General features: G+C 44.5%; 1 protein-coding gene across 1 annotated transcript in view; it reads right to left on the bottom strand.

Moving 5' to 3' along the window:
• Positions 1 to 1162: 1162 nt before the first annotated feature.
• The window catches only part of LOC309369088 (uncharacterized protein), an 84134-nt gene continuing 65409 nt past the window's right edge, over positions 1163 to 19887 (bottom strand). Inside the window, exons 4-6 of the mRNA XM_081909736.1 lie at positions 11574 to 11656; positions 9887 to 10013; positions 1163 to 5914 (exon numbers count right to left, since the gene is read on the bottom strand). Coding sequence (XP_081765862.1) covers positions 4152 to 5914; positions 9887 to 10013; positions 11574 to 11656 — 1973 coding nt within the window. The 3' untranslated portion in view covers positions 1163 to 4151. The remainder of the gene's footprint in view (positions 5915 to 9886; positions 10014 to 11573; positions 11657 to 19887) is intronic.

Raw genomic sequence — 19887 nt, 5'->3', positions numbered from 1 at the left:
ACTTTTTTAAAAATCTGCTAACTTTGAATCAAGTCCATTTATTTTTTATCTGGAAAGAAATGTTTAACTGGTAATCTATCTTCTTTACTTTTGTTTTCTTTTTATATTTTTCCTTTTTTTGTATTTTTAGCATATAATAGCAGTAGTAAATACCGGTATATTGAAATGTGATCATAATATTGAAATGATTAAAATGCTTAACTCGCTAAGATAATAATAGTGAAATGAATAAAATGCTTGCAGCTTCCCAAGAAAACTCAAAGAGATTCTCCCCTTTTTGGCTTTTACCTCTTCTCTTTATAACTGTGTCTTTAAGTCCCAAAAGTCCTGCCCCACCCTCCCGCTTACAGGATATCCCTTCTACAGATGTCAACGCAGACCTCCTCACCACAAGACTATTCATTACCTGCAGCAGCAACAACAAAAGACACCAGAGTGGCCACAGCTATCTCTTTCCAAAGGATATAGACTGACGGGGGGGGGGGGGAGCTGACAAAGGGGGGAAAGTTGAATTGCAAGAACATTCTCTCACCTTTTAAACCTCAAGACTCTGTGCCCCAGGATTGAAAAGATATGTAAAAGATCACAATTGCCTCAAGATATGCAACTGATATTTAATTAGTATGTGGTGTATTGTGTGATATTATGTAGGAATGTGTCTGACAGTATGTTATTTCTGTTGGAAACTGGCTCCCTCGGGAAAGACTGGCTCCTCTTCCCAGGCACTCTGGGCCTGTTGCCGGTGATCTACCCTGGCTGGCATCCGGACAGACCAGGGAGGTCTTGGATAAGCAACACCTACCTCCTGAGAGGTGCACACTCCCTCCCCCCTTGCAGAGCAGCAGGAGAAAGAAAGCAGTCTGAAAAAGTAGTCTATTTCATTCTACTTTTATTCCTGGACTGTACACTGTACAAAAGCATGACTTCTCTCTAGGAAACCTCTGAGCAACTCACTCACTCCTCCTGGACACAAACAAGAGGAAGCTTTCATGTTATACTGAGAACACAACTCTGAGAATAGCTTGGAACTTCCTGTCCCACGCTTAGACCCATCATGTGATGAAAACATCAAGCTTGTTCGAAGCTGCTGAGTACTCATATTACAACAATTTCCACAAAGGGTGGGGGGGGGCCGAATTTTTGTGTATAATTGCTATTATGCTCAATGTATAGTGTCTTATTGCCTACACCCCAATGGAGGATTCTCATGCATTTTAAGCTTTCAAATAGATCAGGCTATTGCACTGTCCAGTATTTAGATTAGATGAATTTAATTGGTTAAAATGAATGTTCTGCCAAAAATGCTATTCCTCTTTCAATCAGTCCCAGTAATTGTGAAAGATGCATGTTTCAAAAATGGCAGAAAGAAATTTCCAAGTTTATCGGGGGGAGAGGGGCTAAAGGCCAAGGATAAAACACAAGATACTTATAGACATAAAAGACAGAGCTAGTTTTGCCCTCCCAGATCTTTCATTATATTATGAAGCAGCATGACTGGTATGGATTAGGGACTGGGTGAAGTTGGAAAAGCAAGAAGCATTAGAATTGGAAGGACATGACAAAAGATTTGGCTGGCATGCATATTTATGGCATGGGAAAGGGAGGGTACATAAAAGTTTTTATAACCATATAATTAGGAAATCACTAATGAGCATATGGGAGAGATACAGTGGTACCTCAGGTTAAGTACTTAATTCGTTCCTGAGATCCGTTCTTAACCTGAAACTGTTCTTAACCTGAAGCACCACTTTAGCTAATGGGGCCTCCTGCTGCTACTGCACCGCCGGAGCCCGCTTTCTGTTCTTATCCTAAAGCAAAGTTCTTAACCTGAAGCACTATTTCTGGGTTAGCGGAGTGTGTAACCTGAAGCGTATGTAACCCGAGGTACCACTGTATAAAGATGCTTTAGAACAGAAAACCCCTTGGTGGCTTTCACCACATGAAGCTTTATTGCTCAAACCACTTGGAAAGAAAGGAAAGTGGCTTACTTATGCTGACCTGTTAAAGGATCAAGAAGGAAAATGGAAACTAAGATTACGAGGAAATAAAAGACCACTTTCAGAGTTGGTTACGCTATCGGCAACTACATGAAATATACAAAGAAGACAATAAGAAAGGATTTAGCTACACAACATCTTGATTTCAAAAGGAAGTTGTAGAAGGGAAAGGGAAGTTGCTGAAAGATGCATATAGTATTCTGCTAGAATGGGAAACAAAAGATGAAGAGGTGAAATCAGTCATGATTAAATGGGCACAAGATATAGGTCAAAATATAATGTTTGAAGATTGGGAAAGATTGTGGAAAACTGATTTAAAATTTAAAGACCGCTCTTTGCTGACAGAAAATTACATGAACATGATGTATAGATGGTATATGTCACCAGTGCAGATAGGAAGAATATATAAAACCGGCTCAAATATATGTTGGAAATGTAAGAAAAAGAAGGGACTTTTTACCATATGTGGTAAGATTGTAATAAAATAAAAAAAATTCTGGGAAATGATATACAATGAGTTGAAGAAAATGTTCCAATTAACTTTTGTAAAAAAAAGCCTGAAGCATTATTGTTAGGGATTGTAGGAAAAGAAGAAGAAGAAATGCACCTTGGGCTTCTTGCCGTGCCGCAGAAAATAGGGCGTATCCCCTACTACAGAACTGTAAGAAAGATTCAGAGTGAAGGACGCAGATTTCCACGCTTCCACCAAAAACTGCTGGGGCAACCCTGTGTCAAAGAGCATGGCTTCAATTGCCTCCTGCAGCGTTCTCTACCTGCATTGTGCAACTCCATTCTCCTGAGGAGAATTTGCTACAGTCAACCTGTGGCGTATGCCTTTCTGGCAGAAGAAGTTCTGCAACGCAGACCTGGTGAACTCTCCACCGTGATCTGATTGAAAGCTCTTGACCCACAGTGAGAACTGTAGTTCTACTGCCGTTATCCAGTCTTTCACCAAAGCAGCGGCCTCTCACTTGTGCTTCAGAGAGAAAATCCACCCATTTCTGGAATAATCATCCACCAGAGATAACACAAATTTGGCCCCACCCCGCCTGGCAACTGGCAGAGGGCCCCAAAGGTCTGCATGGACTAGCTCAAAAGGTTTTGTGGTTTCCCTGTCAGACCTAGGATAAGAGCACGTCTGAACCTTGGCTTTCTTGAAGGCCCTACATTCCAGGTATTTGTCACATGCCTTCATCTTGCACCCCTCAGTGCACCCTGGGACCTTCTTCACGTACCCCCAGTTGACATATGACATTCTCTGGTGCCAAATGCCATGATGGCACCCATCATGGATGGGAACCTTAGCACACTGTGCTTGTGCATCCTCAGTGCGACCTTTACCTGCAATAGGCATTTCTAGCACAAACAGCCTGTCTTTGCACTCAACACTGACCAGTTGTCGCCCACCTCTGGAAATGGAATAAACATTATTTTCAAAACACACTTTGAACCCATCATGGACAAGAGAGGAAACAGAAAGCAAACAGCACTGCATCTCTGGAACGACATAGGCCTCAATCTCTGCCTGTAAAAACGAACAATAAACAGAGCCAGACATAGTTAGTTGGCGCTTGGAACCATCTGCAAGAGTTACACTTCTTCCAGTTTTCAAAGCCTTGCAGTTCCACAAAAAAACACTAGATGGCGATGGCATGAGGTGGTGACTGGCCCCACTGTCAATCAACCAGCTCAGCCCGTGGCCCTGATTGCAGTTTTTACAACTTTTTGCCTGTAATGCCTATAATGGCAGCAACTTTTTAAAAAAGTAATATTTTAAGCCTGTAGTTCAGTTTCCCAGCAGCTCCCCTTACCCTGGAGAACACTTCTAGCATTTCAAATCCTCTACCTGTGGCATTGTTCAGCAATGTGGAAAGTGACCTCTTCACACCGGATGTCCATTTGGTATGGCCCTTTCCAAGTTTTTTCCTGCCCCTTGTGTTTGTCTTTCATTTGTTCTCCTATGTGTGTTGCCAGTAGAAGCCACAATTCTGTGGGTACTCTAGGTGGTGCAGAAAGTTGGCAGCTATTCCCTACACCCACAGGTCTAAGGATGGTTACAACATTAAAAAACAACAACACAAAAGACATTTTAAAAGGGCATTAAATGTCATTCAGCCAAAGGACTGGTTTAAAAAGTGTGGATTTGCCTGGCTCCTAAATCTGTATAATGGTTTTTCCAACCTTTGTATGGATTCTTTGATGGGAAGTGAGATTCTGACTGTGACTGAAGCTCTTTCCACATTCCACACACTGATATGGTTTCTCCCCTGTATGAATTCTTTGATGTGAAGTGAGGCTGTGGCTGTTACTGAAGCTCTTTCCACATTCCACACACTGATAGGGTTTTGCCCCTGTATGAATTCTTTGATGAGAAGTGAGATCAGAGCTCTTCCTGAAGCTCTTTCCACATTCCACACACTGATAGGGTTTCTCCCCTGTATGAATTTTTTGATGGGAAGTGAGAGAGGAGCTATGAGTGAAGCTCTTTCCACATTCCACACACTGATAGGGTTTTTCCCCTGTATGAATTCTTTGATGGAAAGTGAGATGGGAGCTATTCCTGAAGTTCTTTCCACATTCCACGCACTTATAGGGTTTCTCTCCTGTATGAATTCGCTTATGGGAAGTGAGATCGGAGCTCTGACTGAAGCTCTTTCCACATTCCTCACATTGATAAGGTTTCTCCCCTGTATGAATTCTTCGATGGGAAGTGAGATTCTGACTGTGACTGAAGCTCTTTCCACATTCCACACACTGATAGGGTTTCTCCCCTGTATGAATTCTTTGATGGGAAGTGAGATGGGAGTTCTGACTGAAGCTCTTTCCACATACTACGCACTGATAGGGATTCTCTCCTGTATGAATTCTCTTATGGGAAGTGAGAGAGGAGCTATGAGTGAAGCTCTTTCCACATTCCACACACTGATAGGGTTTCCCCCCTGTATGAATTATTTGATGGAAAGTGAGATGGGAGCTATTCCTGAAGTACTTTCCACATTCCACGCACTGATAGGGTTTCTCCCCTGTATGAATTCGCTTATGGGAAGTGAGATGGGAGTTCTGACTGAAGCTCTTTCCACATTCCTCACATTCATAAGGTTTCTCTCCTGTATGAATTCTTCGATGGGAAGTGAGATTCTGACTGTGACTGAAGCTCTTTCCACATTCCACACACTGATATGGTTTCTCCCCTGTATGAATTCTTTGATGTGAAGTGAGACTGTGGCTGTGACTGAAGCTCTTTCCACATTCCACACACTGATAGGGTTTCGCTCCTGTATGAATTCTTTGATGCGAAGTGAGAGAGGAGCTCTGACTGAAGCTCTTTCCACATTTCACACACTGATAGGGTTTCTCCCCTGTATGAATTCTTTGATGGGAAGTGAGAGAGGAGCTATCAGTGAAGCTCTTTCCACATTCCACACACTGATAGGGTTTCTCCCCTGTATGAATTCTTTGATGGGAAGTGAGATGGGTGCTCTGACTGAAGCTCTTTCCACATTCCACACACTGATAGGGTTTCTCCCCTGTATGAATTCTCTTATGGGAAGTGAGATCGTGGGTGATTCTGAAGCTCTTTCCACATTCCACACACTGATAGGGTTTCTCCCCTGTATGAATTCTCTGATGGGAAGTGAGATGGGAGTTCTGACTGAAGCTCTTTCCACATTCCACACACTGATAGGGTTTCTCCCCTGTATGAATTCTTCGATGGGTAGTGAGTTTGGAGCTGTGACTGAAGCTTTTTCCACATTCCATGTACTGATAGAGTTTCTTTCCAATGTGATTTTGTTGATGGGAATCGGAATAGGAGCTCTGACTACACATTTCTTCACACTCCAAATTTTTACGTGGCTTGTCCTCTCTCGGGATTTTGTCATGGTCACCTTTGTTCTCTATTTCCATTTCATCACAATCTACATTGGAGACAAAAAGGGGTTAGAGCCTCAGGAACAAATGGAGAAGAACTGAAGGGGGTGTGTTCATTACCTGTTTTGTTTGTCATTAACCAACATATTAATTATGAGATTGTGATGTGTTGTTGAATGTTGCTTTGTTTGATATACAGTAGTGGTCAAAATTATGGAAGCTTTTTGGAAAAAAGTGTATTTCAGAGGTTTGATTGCTCATAACACCACTTCTTTTGGAGTAATATCATAAAATTATATATCAATGGGAAGATAATTTAATCAAGAATGCAATTCAACAAAGTTCATTTAATTATCCGTATTCTAGCAAATGTTATAGCCACGTAACCAGAGAAAGGAAGCACAATTTGCTTAGTTTGTAAAACATAATAAAATTATAGAAATGGCACAAAAAGTTGACTGGTCACCCAGAAAGAGATGTAAAATTGTAGTATTAAGTAAACAAGGCTACCATTATGCAGAAATTAGATGAAATATTGGGAAAAACTTAACCAAAGATGGCCTTTCTATATTTTTGAGGAGGTATAAGGAGACTCAATCACTATAAAATCAGACTGGTAAAGGCAGGAAAAAGTGCACAAAGGCAGATAACGATCAAAGAATGGAGAGACTGTCCCTACATGACAGACGAAAATCATATGGGTGTATACAAGATGACATGGAGCAATGTACTGTGAAGTTGAGTGCTAGGACTGGTCTAAATGTTAGAATTTTAAGAAAAAAGCCATTGTTATCTCTCAAGCAAAGCTTGAAATGATTAAACCCATATTAACTGGACAGCGGAACAATGGGACAGTGTTATTTGGAGCATTGAGACCCAAAACTCCTTGCTTGGTAGTGATGGCATGAAATACGCGAGAAGAATCAGAGATTTACATCCTACTTGCATTACACCGACCGTGAAACACGCAGATAGTGTGATGATCTGGGGTTGCATGGCAGCAAAAGGTGTGGGCAGAATAAGCGTCATTAATGGGAATGTAAAACGCATCACCATAAAGAAGGCTGATCGCCGAAGAATTGATGCTTTTGAATTATGGTGCTGGAGGAGACTCTTGAGAGTCCCATGGACTGCAAGAAGATCAAACCTATCCAATCTTAAGGAAATCAGCCCTGAGTGCTCACTGGAAGGACAGATCCTGAAGCTGAGGCTCCAATACTTTGGCCACCTCCTGAGAAGAGAAGACTCCCTGGAAAAGACCCTGATGTTGGGAAAGATTGAGGGCGCAAGGAGAAGGGGATGACAGAGGACAAGATGGTTGGACAGTGTTTTCGAAGCTATGAGCATGATTTTTACCAAACTGCGGGAGGCAGTGGAAGACAGGAGTGCCTGGCGTGCTCTGGTCCATGGGGTCACGAAGAGTAGGACACGACTAAGCGTTCCGCAGGTGATCTTTACCCAGCTACGGAAGCATTTATATTTGTTTGTTTGTTTGTTTGTTTTCTATTTCAACAAGATTCAGCTCCATGTCATGTTGCTGTTGTGTGCAAAAGGTGCTTTCAAGATAATCTTATTTCACTGCCGGAATGGCCTGGGAATAGCCCAAACATGAACCCAATCAGAAATCTATAGAGCCGACTAAAGAAACTTATTAGTCAGAAGCAACCCAGCAATAAAGCCCAATTAACAGAGACAATAATTCAGTCTTGGTTTGGCATTCTTACAGCTGCAGAACTAAAAACTTGGTTCACTTCATGGGAAGGCATTGTAAGGCCGTAATGAAAGCTAAAGGTTACCAATGGTTACCAAAGGTTTCACGTTTTTTCTTTATGACTGCTGTTCTAATAAATACTCCATCATAAAAGTCATTGCATTACATTCTTCATTAAATTATCTTTCTATTGCTATATAATTTTATGGGATTTCTCCACAAAAAAGTAGTGTTATGAGCCATTAAACCTCAGAAATACACTTTTCACAAAAGGTTGCCACAATTTCGGCCACTAGAAGTTGTTCATTTTAAAGTTAATGTTCTTTTATATGGAATCAGATTATTATTATTTATGTTTCATGTTTATATGTGTGTTGGAAGCTGCCCAGAGTGGCTGGGTCAACCCAGCCAGATGGGCAGGGTATAAATATAAATTATTATTATTATTACTATAGTGGTACCTTGATTTAAGAATAGTCCTGTTCCGGAAAGTTTGTAAACTGAGGTACCACTGTATCATCCTCATCCTCATCCTCACCACCACCACCACCACTGCTACTTCTACCTGAAATTCCGGGATGAAATTTACGGCATGTAATGCCTTAAGAGAAAATATTATGAAAATGATTTACAGGTGGTACATAACCCCAGTCAAGCTTGCAAAAATCTATCACTTGCCCGAAAATAAATGTTGGAAATGTAAAGAAACTGAAGGAACATTCTTTCACCTTTGGTGGACGTGCCCAAGGATTAAGGCTTTCTGGGAAATGATCTATAATGAACTGAAAAAGGTGTTTAAGTACACTTTCCCTAAGAAACCAGAGGCCTTTCTCCTGGGCATAGTCGGCCAATCGGTGTTAAAGAAGGACAGAACTTTTTTTATGTATGCTACAACAGCAGCAAGAATACTCATTGCAAAGTATTGGAAGACGCAAGATCTACCCACCGTGGAAGAATGGCAGATGAAGGTGATAGACTACATGGGTTTGGCAGAGATGACGAGCAGAATCCGAAACCAGGGAAGAGAAACGGCGGAAGAAGATTGGAAAAAATTCAAGGACTATTTAAGGAAATATTGTAAAATTAATGAATGTTAGAATGACGCTGGATTATAAAATAAGGGGTTAATAGCGGTAAGGGGTAATTAAAAGAAAATGAGTAATATTAAAATTAAGCTAAAAGTAAGGGAAGGATTTGCTGACAAATTAATCAGAAATTAGAATACAGAAAGGGGAGGTATGAGGAAGTCGGGAAAGTAAGCTGTAAGAAATTAAAATTTGAACTTATATGTGTTTTTTGTTTTTATACTTTATATTGTTCTTTTTTCTTTTTTGTTTGTTACTGTGTTGTTTTGTTGTCTTAAAAATTTGTGGAAACTTCAATAAAAACTTATTAAAAAAAAAAGAAATTCCATAAGTCTAGCTCTTCTCTGGGATGGATTTTGTTTGGCCCAGTCATGGCATCCCCTCCATCTCCAATGTCAGTCGTCTCTTTGGTCAACCCAAGACTGACAGGAGCAAAAACAAAACCAGAAAACCTGAAGCTACTTATCTTTCCTAACAATTCTGAAGCTAACATTTAAGATGGCCTCTAGTATAAGTTGTTAATTTTAAAGTTAATGTTCTTTTTATATGGGTTCAGATTATTATTATTTATGTTTCATTATTATATATGTGTTGTGCCGCTCAGAGTGGCTGAGGCAACCCAGCCAGATGGGCAGGATAGAAATAAAAAATACTATTATTATCACAGTGGTACCTTGATTTAAGAACAATCCTGTTCCGGAAAAGATTAAGTTTGTAAACCTAGGTACCACTATATTACTCTTGTTATTATTATTGTTGCTGTTGATAAGTTTGTAAACCAAGGTACCACTGTATTACTATTACTATCATCATCATCATCATCATCATCATCACCACTGCTACTACTACCTTAAATTCAATAAGCCCAGGTCTTCTCTGGGATGAATTTTGTTTGGCCCAGTCATGGCATCCCCTCCATCTCCAATGTCAGTCGTCTCTTTGGTCAACCCAAGACTGACAGGAGCAAAAACAAAACCAGAAAACCTGAAGCTGACATTTAAGAGGGCTTGGGAAGTTCAGACCAGCCCAAAACTGGTAGAGAAAGGAATAATTTGAGAAAGATTGTTCAAAGAAAAAACTAATTTACTCTTTATTGTAGGGGTGTTAGGTTCCCAGGTGTTATAGGGGGCGCTGTTGAGCTTTGTGAAAATAGATGAGGTTGGTCCCACAGAGGTATTTTTTGAAGTTCCAGGCAGATATGAGGATCCCACAGGGAGCCTTACCAAGAGAGGCCACGATCCCACGATTCTCCTCCATGACGTCCTTATGCAGAGCTCTCTGGTCAGGATCCAACAACGCCCACTCCTCGTCCGTGAAACGAACAGCGACATCTTCAAAGCACAATGAACCCTAAAAGAAAAAGGGAAATGTCCTCCTCTGAGACAGCAGAAATATGATCTGCTACACAATGCTCTGTTGTTTCATTCCTGTACATTGCGGTGTTGTTTCAATATGGCTGCTTTGCTGCACATTTCAAATATGGATGCTTATTTTATTCTGCGTTTTAATTATGGGTATTTGTCTCTGTGCAAATACGTGGTTCTCCACATTATGTTTTCCAAGTTATTTTGCCTACGCAAGCATTCCAGTTTGCCTGATGGAAGGATTCACTTCTCCTTTCCTCATGAGCTGTTCTGGGGACTTCCCTCCCAATGCCCTAGAGCCAAATTCAAGGGGTTCATGGGGGCATGGAGGGGGGAGCAATGGGGGGCAGGCCCCATTTTGCAGCCGATGGGGCTGGTTAGGTGAATCCAGGCCACTATTTGTTCACATTTGTCCACCACTTAGAAACCAATTTTAGCATTCATTGATGAATCTTGTATAAGGTTATCAGATTTTTTTCAATGAATCCGGGGAAACTAAGTATAAATAAATAAATAATACTACATGTGTGGGACGTTGATGCTGCAGCGATGGAGGTGGAAGAGGGGCGGCCACCACCTTGACCTCAACCGCCACGGTTCCCCTTCCTCTGAGGCTTCTATCTCCTTTCTCCATGAGCCTGGGTAGCCCCTGAGTTGTTGGTTCTTCGGTGGTGGTGGTGGGGGAAGCGTTGTGCGGTGGGTCAGGCATGGAAGGCGAAGAAGGAAGGCCAAGAGCAGCGGCAAGGCTCAGGCAGCGCGATGCCTCCCTTCTCATCGGAGCAGCCCCAATTCCATTCCTACTTGCATGCTAGCAGGAGGGAGCGTAGATCCCTTAGCTGCGAAGCGAGGCTTTACACTGCCTTTTGGAGCAGCCCCATCCCAACTGCTACTTGCGTGCAAGCAGGAGGAGGCAGGGATCTCTCAGGCAGCTCTGGGCTGCTGAGACTGCCACTGCTGCGTTTCCCGGGGACATTAGATGAAATCTGGGGACATTCCAGGGATGGTATTTGTCCGCAGAATTATTCACAAATCCGAGGACAGTCCCTGGGAAAGGGGGACGTCTGGTAACCGAAGTCAAGAAAAAAAATAAGACTGTTTTGAATGGCCATCTGTCTCTAGCATGATCTAGCAGAGATCCCTGCAATGCACAGGGTCTCCTGGCACTGAGAGACAAGCAGGGAGGGTAGCTTCTGGCAAAAGAAGAGGGATCCACCGGTGGCTCTTCCTTATCCTGACTCACCTCGACCTCCCGAACTCCCTCCTCCCACTCGCCTCCTTCCTCTTCTGCCTCTGATTCTGCACTGCATTCTGCCACAGAGTCTTCCAGCTCACTAAGCCCTGTTTCCCCTTCAGCTTCTGACACCTCCTCTTCCCAGGCTTCTCCCTCTTCCCGCTCATGCTTCCTCCACTTCCACTCCTTCGGCTCTGAGCTGTCTTCCCTTCCTGGTTCCCCAGCTGCTTCCTCCCACCATTCCTCTCTGCCCAACCAGTTCATGACATTGCTCCATCCCTCAGCCTCTGTCCCCACAAGGCAGCTTCCCCTGACCTGATCTGGTTCCACAGCCGCTGCTTCCCTTCTGCCCCCATGAAAAGACAGATCAGGAGGTCTTGCCGGCATCCTTCTGTCACCTGCACGAGAAAAAAGGTAAACAGGACGCCAGGGCATCTCTTACTACAGATGGGCCTTTGAGAAAGCCTTACCTGCTGAGAGCATTTGGACGTTTGTGCCCATTTCATATGTTAGTTGTGCAGAAATACATCTCCCCTCCTCTGGACCCTCCTTCCCAACTGTCTCCCCCCAAAGCAAGATGAAAAGAACCCCCAGATGAGTTGGAAAACCAACAGAATGAGACCATACAGAGAAAAACCACCTTCCTCCTTACCCAGTGGGCTCTCTCTGGTGTCCAACGGAGGCCTCTCTGCCTCACAGGAATCCAGGTCTATTTCTGCAAAGAGATCCTTTCCCTGAAAAAGAAACACGGATTAAAAACACAGAATGGTGAGAAATATTAGAAAGAGAATGGCAAAGACTTGAAGGGTGTGAGATCTCATTCCATGGATGCTTTCCCAGAAAACGAATGGGCCATCAGCAGACCATTATGGGATGTTCTCTGTCCTGTTTGGAGCCCTGGGAGTATCCAAAGGAAAGTCTCTCTCACCTGCTTTCTCTGTTCCTGCTTTCTCTCCTCTGCCTGACTCAGGAGGAAACCTTCGGCCAGGGCCACCGCCTGGGAACTGGTCTCCGCTCCACATTCCCTCACCCAGCTCTCCATCTCCGGGGGAAGGACAGCCAGGAACTGCTCCAAGATCACCAGGTCCAGCATCTCAGCTTTCGTGTGCCTTTCCGGCTTCAGCCACTGGCGGCAAAAGTGGTAGAGACGGCTGCAAACCTCTCGGGGTCCTTTGGCCTCCTGGCAGCAGAACTGCCTCAACTGCTGGCTCTGCACCTCTGAGCGGAGGGTGTCCTCCTCACCCAGGATTTTCTGCACTGGGTTTTCCCATAATTCTCCACTGCTCCCAGTTTGGTTAGCATGGCCTCTTCCTGCTTCGGGGCCAGCTGAGTCTCGCTCATCCATCTGTGCTTTCAGGAAGCCTCTGAGAGATCGGAAGGAACCCTTTAGTCTTCTGACAAGTTCTGCCCTTCTAAATGCTGTAGCAAATCCTACAAAGCAAATACATTGTTCTGTTACAATATTTGTAGGACACGAAAAGAAATATTTCCCTGAGCAAGCATGGATGAGTCTTGCTGGAAACCAGGGCTGGACTGCACCACATCCCAGACCATGAGCTATCTTTTTGAAAAGAAAGAGCAGGAAGAGGAGAAGAACTAAGTCTCTAGCCTTCTAGCAATGCAAAATGTGGAGGCAACTGAAGGGATTTCAGGGAGATTAATCAACCTGGTTTCTGTTGCCTTCAAGGCAATGCATGAAGTCGGAACAGACTGAGAAGGGAGTCATTTGTATCTTGTGAAAAATGGATGCTTGGCTCTAGTGAGGGTCCTCACCCAGGAGTCCTCAGGAGTTGCTCCCCACCACCACTCCTCTGCTTTTTTTCTCCTTTTCTTGCACTTGGATTCTCTGCCGTTCTCCAGACAGACTCCTGGAGTGGGGTCCTTTTTCTTTGCTCTGAGGGCCAGGTAAGTATCTGACCAACCCCCTAAGGGCCAAGTGGGCAGGGCCAAAGACATCTCCCTTGATATTTAGGTGGGTAATTTTCTATTATTATTTTGTTAGATAGCTTCACACACATACGCAGCCAATGATGCCAAGATCCTTGGAGGCTCGGTGAGTAGCAGCACCCATTTCCAGCTGCTTTGCCAGCAACAATCCCTTTGGGACAGAGAGGATATGGTCCTGGGATGCCATGCTCTGGGTGCGAGGGGATTGCTGCAGTGGCCTCCGTGGGGAGCTGCCCTGGGAGACACTGGGAAACTGGTCCGCAATGCAGCAGCCAAACTATGGGCTGGGATCCCTCTCTTTATTCCTGGCCTTTCTCTCCCACCTTTCCTTCCTTCCTCCACGTGGGGGTTTCTTTGGGGGGGGGGGCTAGTCCACCTCCTCGTCCAGCTTTGGAAAACCATTTGCACATGTTTCCTCGGTTGTGCAATGAGGCTGAGCGATGTCACACAGAGTTAAAGTCCCAGGGACTCCTTTGTTTAAAGAAGGGAGATTTTTTCTGAAGGGGGGGGCGGAGGGCCAGATGAGTTTGGGATCCTCTGAACTCCAGGAAGGAGAGCGTGGCAGACCTGGCCCCTCCCGCATCAGGCCCCCCAGGCACCCTCCCCTGCTGCAGCCCTGGGACCCCCCCCCCCGTCTCCCCACTGCACCCTCTGGGGGGGAGAGAGAGGAGACTCACCAGATCCCAGGAGGGGACAGCGAGGCAGCCCTTGCAGGAGAGACCCCAAAGCAAGGAAAGGAGTGGGGAGGGAGGGAGGGGCCTTGGCTCTGGAGGACCTGCCCCCCTTGCTTCCTGGCCTCTCTAGGAAGGCAGCTCACTTCCCATTAACCCTTGCCAAGCCGAGTCCCTCCAGCTCATCTCTCTCAGCTTGGCAGAACCTCAGATTTCTATTATTTTTTTAAGGATTAAGGGGGGCAGCTGCCCAGATATCCTTTTGGGGGTGAGGCTCTTGGCTGGACTCTGAGCATCTCCCTCCCTTGGCCAGAAACCAGAGGAAGAGCTTGCAGGGAAAAGGGCTTTGCAGGAGGCAAGGAAGCTCCTCCTAGAATTCCGGAGTGGAGAGATAGGAGGGGATCCCAGGGTCATCTAGTCCAACCCCCAGCAATGCAGGAATCTCAGCTAAAGCATCCATGGCAGATGGCCCTCCGATCTCTGCTTAGAAACCTCCAAGGAAGGAGAGTCCCCCACCTCCCAAGGGAGACCTTTCCCCTGTCCAACTGCTTTTAGATGTCCCTCAAGGCAGCGGGTCCTGAGTTCTAGCCCTGCTGAAACAATCGCACTGGCTACCAAGGAGGAACCAAGCAAATTTCAAAATAAATTAATCCTATTCTCATCATAAATGAGTAATACTTTCTCATGCATGCTTTTTATGCTAATATACAAAAGTATGTCATTTCCCTTTCCAGAAATGCTTAATTGCTAATTCCATGGACTGAAAATGGATTGTTGTTATTTTTATGTTTAGGGAAGCTTTTAATATTTGATGGACTATTGTATTTTAATATTTTATTTGAATTCGCCCAGAGTGGCTGGTGAAACCCAGCCAGAAGGGCAGCCTATAAAGTAGTAGTAGTAGTAATAATAATAATAATTTTTATTATTATTATTATTATTATTATTATTATTAAATTTGATCGGGTGAGTTTTCTCCTTTCGAAAGAGGCAGGTGGAATCTCCATGGTTGCTAATAGCATAGCGTTGAAAGACTAGTGAAATATGGGGAGCCCTAGAGCATCCGCTTGGCATGCAGAATGTCCCAGGGTCAACCCCTGACATCTCCTTCAAGGGCTGGATGAAATCCCTGCCTGAAAGTCTGGGGAGCTGCTGCCAGTCAGTGTAGACCAGGGGTCCTCAAACTATGTCCCACGGGCCGAATCCAGCCCCCCAGGGCTGTGAATCTGGCCTGCACGACCATTTCAGAACCCGCCAAGTGTCTGAGGCTGAAAGCTTCTCCCCTCCCGCTCAGTCAGTCCCCGAGGCTGAAAGCATGATGCCGTCAGCTCAGTCAGTCCCCGTGAGGAAGCTTTTAATATTTGATGTACTACTGTATTTTAATATTTTGTTGGAAGCCGCCCAGAGTGGCTGGGGAACCCAGCCAGATGGGCAGGGTATTATTATTATTATTATTATTATTATTATTATTATTATTATTATTATTAAAATTGATCAGGTGAGTGTTCTCCTTTCGAAATACTTCCATCTCCCCAAGAGGCTCCCAAGGCTACTCATCCTCTGCAGTTGATAACAGACCTAACTGAAAAGAACGGCTTCCTCTTCTGGTGACACCAGAGAATTCTAGAAGACATCCACCCTTTCCATAGCATTATGGATGCACGATTCCCACAGACAAGTTTCTTGGCAAGACACGGGCCTTTCCTGGCCATAGAGTGTCCTCCTCAGCATTCCCAACGAAGGAGCTGGGTTGCAAGAGATGCAGCAAATGGGGGGCTGTCCTCCCCCTCCCATCTCACCTGGCTGCTAGGTAGGAAAGCAAGACCCAGAGAGAGTTGTGGGAAACCCCAAAACCAGCTTGCCAAAGCTGCGACTAATAGAGAAGCAAGATCTGTTTGTGTGTTGATGCTGTGAGCCCCTCCGTCCTACACTCCAGTTGTATATGCGAGTAAATAAAACTAGATATCATAAAGACAACGCAGTCTCCACTGATTTTCGTTCCAAGAAAACTGAAGATGGGGAAGTGCCTGGTATCCCTGGAATCTCACCCCTCAGAGACTGGGGTAGTTTGCAAATACAAACACACACACAATAATTTGTGCCTGTGCTTCTAATAGATAACTAAGTGTGAAGAGCATGTCATGTGCTTCACCAACAGCCCTCCTGTAAATAAGGAAATGCAACCAGTATTGCTGGTTGATTCAAAAAAGCAACAAGGGAATCTGCTCTGGTGTCCCATGACGTCTGTGGGGCCCTTAAGTAAGAGGAGCCATTGCTTTTCTTTCTTTTCTTTTTTTTTTTAAATAAGTTAATTAAAGAAATTTTAACATAATCAAATATTCAAATTTCATTTTACAATTTCAATTAACACCCCCCCCCCCCGCCATGCGAATTCCCTCAACTTCCCTTCCTGGTTTATAACATCTCTGTTTCTTTTGCTTATAAATTTGTATTCCTTATATATTAAAATGAAGGTTGTAACATTTGTCTCTTCCTTCTCATTTTTACCTCATAACTGCATTTTCTGTTTGTATTTGTCCATTGTAAGTGTATCACTCAAATCCTGCCTGTGAGTTCATTTCTATGCATTGTTTCTGTATATACATCTTAAAAGGTTCCTAATCCTTTTTAAAGTCATTATTGTCCTTATCTTTAAGTCTCTCAGTTAGCTTCGCCATTTCAGCCTATTCCATCAACTTTTCTTGCCAGTGTTCTTTCGCTGGTATTTCATCGCTTTTCCATCTTTGAGCTAGAAAAATTCTGGCCGCTGTTGTCACATACATGAATAGATTTTTCTTATCTTTTTAGTAAATCATGCCCTAAAATAGCTACTGAAAACTCTTCTGGTCTTTTAACAAAGATTATCTTAAACATTTTTTCCCCATTTCATTATAGATCATCTCCCAATAGGTGGAGCCAGGTGGGCCCAGGTCCAGGTGAGGGGGGGTTGCCATGGTGACAAGGACCACAGACTTGCAGGCGGCCATTTTCGGTTAGCAGTGAGGCGAGTGGAGGAGAGAGCAGTTGGTGGCAGTTGATGGAGGACAAGGCGAGGCAATCAGTGGATTCTTATTTTCTCTGTTTCTTATTTCATTTATTGTTTTTCTCTTCTTGAGGACGTGTCACAGGCTTTCTTCATCCAGCAATGGTGAGTATTGGAGGAAACAAGAGTAGGGAGAGCATAGCTGTCAACGTATCCCTTTTTTGAAGGGAAATTCCCTTATTCCGAACAGGATTCCTCGCATGAAAAGGGAAAAGTTGACAGCTATGAGGGAGAGGATCCCAAAGACCTGCTCCCCGCTGCCAGGACTCTCACTTGTGAGGAACTGACAGCCTGACTTTTGCTGGAGCCAGAGCAAGATCTCTTGCTCCAGGCAGCTGCCCTGAGAGGCCTCCACGCCCTTCAGGTGTCCAAGCACCGGACAGTGGAGGCCATTCTGGGGCTGCCGGAGAGGAGGACCCTGCTGGCTTATGTTCAGGTATGCTGTCTGAAAGGGGAATCATCATAAGGACTTTCTGTGAAATTCTGCGTCAGGGATGCTGTTCCTAGAATGGAGGCATGTGCAACAGGTCAGTCGCGATCTACTGGTGGATCCACAACTCTGGTCACTGCTCCCTGAGAAAAGCTCAACAACTCTGGGCAAAGACAATGGGTAGATCACTGGCAGGTTTTTTATTACTGGGAGTAGATCTCAGCATCTTGGAAGTTGGACGTCCTGTAGCCTTTCTATGCCTTTTAACCATGGGTAGGAAAACGTTGCACCCGGGCAGAGACAAAAAGGGTCAATCGACACCAAGGGGTTAAATCCAGAGAAAGAGCTTTATTCTGCCATGGGCGGGGGGGGGGGGGCAAAGGCACCTGTGTGATGGATTCACAAAACAGGCTGCAGAAAAAAAAACATTTTACAGCAGGTTTTTATCCATTTCCCCAAACCCCCTTTTCCCCTCTCCCCCTTCACAGGATTGCATGGAAATGTTTCTCTTGTTCCCTGGCTCTGTTCCCGGAAAAGTTTGCAACAATCTAGATGTACTGTTTGACAAGGTCAGCTAGGCCTGAGAAGCGAAAAGGCTTTGTTCTAATTCAGCTACCTTTGTTACATAGAAAGATGCTGAGCTATAAGCTTTTAGCTTTAGAGAAAAACTTTGAAAAGTGCAGTTTGAAAAGTGCTTGAGGTTTTGAGGCCTGGCTGGGGGAGGAAATTCAGTTTTAGGGAAACCTGTTCCCCCTAACTGTCCCCCTTCAGTCCCTGCTATAATGCATAACACACAAAACAAAACCTGATAAAATCTATAAAAATCCATTAAATAAAACAACTACTCAGAGACAATTCAGAGTGGGAGAACTCTGAAATTTACCTGTGGAAAGAATCTTGCATGTTAGATTTGGACCTTGGCAACCTTTCTTCCATAGCTGATGGTTCAGTACTTCACCATTATTTCCCCTTTGGGACCCGCTAGGGCAAAGATTTGGGGCAACCAACCATTTTACACAAACACACAAAAGGGGTCCTTCTCACTGCCGTTCCCTCAATGGCTCCCAATTTTACAAAAAGAAATTTGAATAAAGTTTCATGTGCAGAGCATAGCTTTGTCACCTCTTGGTTTAAACCTACTTTTTCTTTTCTTTTCTTCTTTTTTTAAACTAACGTAGCCACTGTACATGTACAGGGTACATGATTCAGCAATCTATTATACCATTTGAAGTGTTGCATCACCTGACTAAATTACCATTTGAATAAAGCCATAATTGGCTTGCCCTACCAGGGACTCAAGGAAGGCGAAGGGGTAGATTTAAGATTCCCAAGGGCATAAAACCTTTTCAGTTAGTTTAAAATCCACTTTCCCAGTTTGATGTCCTAAGACATTTCTGATAATAATAATAATAATAATAATAATAATAATAATAATAATAATTAATAATTTATTATTTATACCCGCCCATCTGGCTGGGCCTCCCCAGCCACTCTGGGCGGCTTCCATAAAAACCAATAATACAGTAAAATATCACACGTTAAAAACTTCCCTGAACAGGGCTGCCTTAAGATGTCTTCTGAATGTCAGGTAGTTGTTTATCGCTTTGATATCTGCTGGAAGGGCGTTCCACAGGGTGGGCGCCACTACCGAGAAGGCCCTCTGCCTGGTTCCCTGTAGCTTTGCTTCCCGCAATGAGGGAACCGCCAGAAGGCCCTTGGCGCTGGACCTCAGCGTCCGGGCTGAATGATGGGGGTGGAGACGCTCCTTCAGGTATACTGGACCGAGGCCGTTTAGGGCTTTAAAGGTCAGCACCAACACTTTGAATTGTGCTCGGAAACATACTGGGAGCCAATGTAGGTCTTTCAAGACCGGTGTTATATGGTCTCGGCGGCCGCTCCCAGTCACCAGTCTAGCTGCCGCATTCTGGATTAGTTGTAGTTTCCGAGTCACCTTCAAAGGTAGCCCCATGTAGAGTGCATTGCAGTAGTCCAAGCGGGAGATAACCAGAGCATGCACCACTCTGGCGAGACAGTCCGCAGGCAGATAGGGTCTCAGCCTACGTAACAGATGGAGCTGGTAAACAGCTGCCCTGGACACAGATTTGACCTGTGCCTCCATGGACAGCTGTGAGTCCAAAATGACTCCCAGGCTGCGCACCTGGTCCTTCAGGGGCACAGTTACCCCATTCAGGACCAGGGAATCCTCCACACCTGCCCGCCTCCTGTCCCCCAGAAACAGTACTTCTGTCTTGTCAGGATTCAACCTCAATCTGTTAGCCGCCATCTATCCTCCAACCGCCTCCAGACACTCACACAGGACCTTCACTGCCCTCACTGGTTCTGATTTAAAAGAGAGGTAGAGCTGGGTATCATCTGCATACTGATGAACACCCAGCCCAAACCTCCTGATGATCTCTCCCAGCGGCTGCATGTAGATGTTGAAAAGCATGGGGGAGAGGACAGAACCCTGAGGCACCCCACAAGTGAGAGCCCAGGGGTCTGAACACTCATCCCCCACCACCACTTTCTGAACACGGC

The sequence above is a fragment of the Podarcis melisellensis genome, assembly GCF_964234715.1.
Source record: "Podarcis melisellensis genome assembly, chromosome: 4".
NCBI classification, from domain to species: domain Eukaryota; kingdom Metazoa; phylum Chordata; class Lepidosauria; order Squamata; family Lacertidae; genus Podarcis; species Podarcis melisellensis.
The sequence above is the reverse complement of the archived record's forward strand: the minus strand, read 5'-3'. Positions and strand labels throughout refer to the sequence as shown.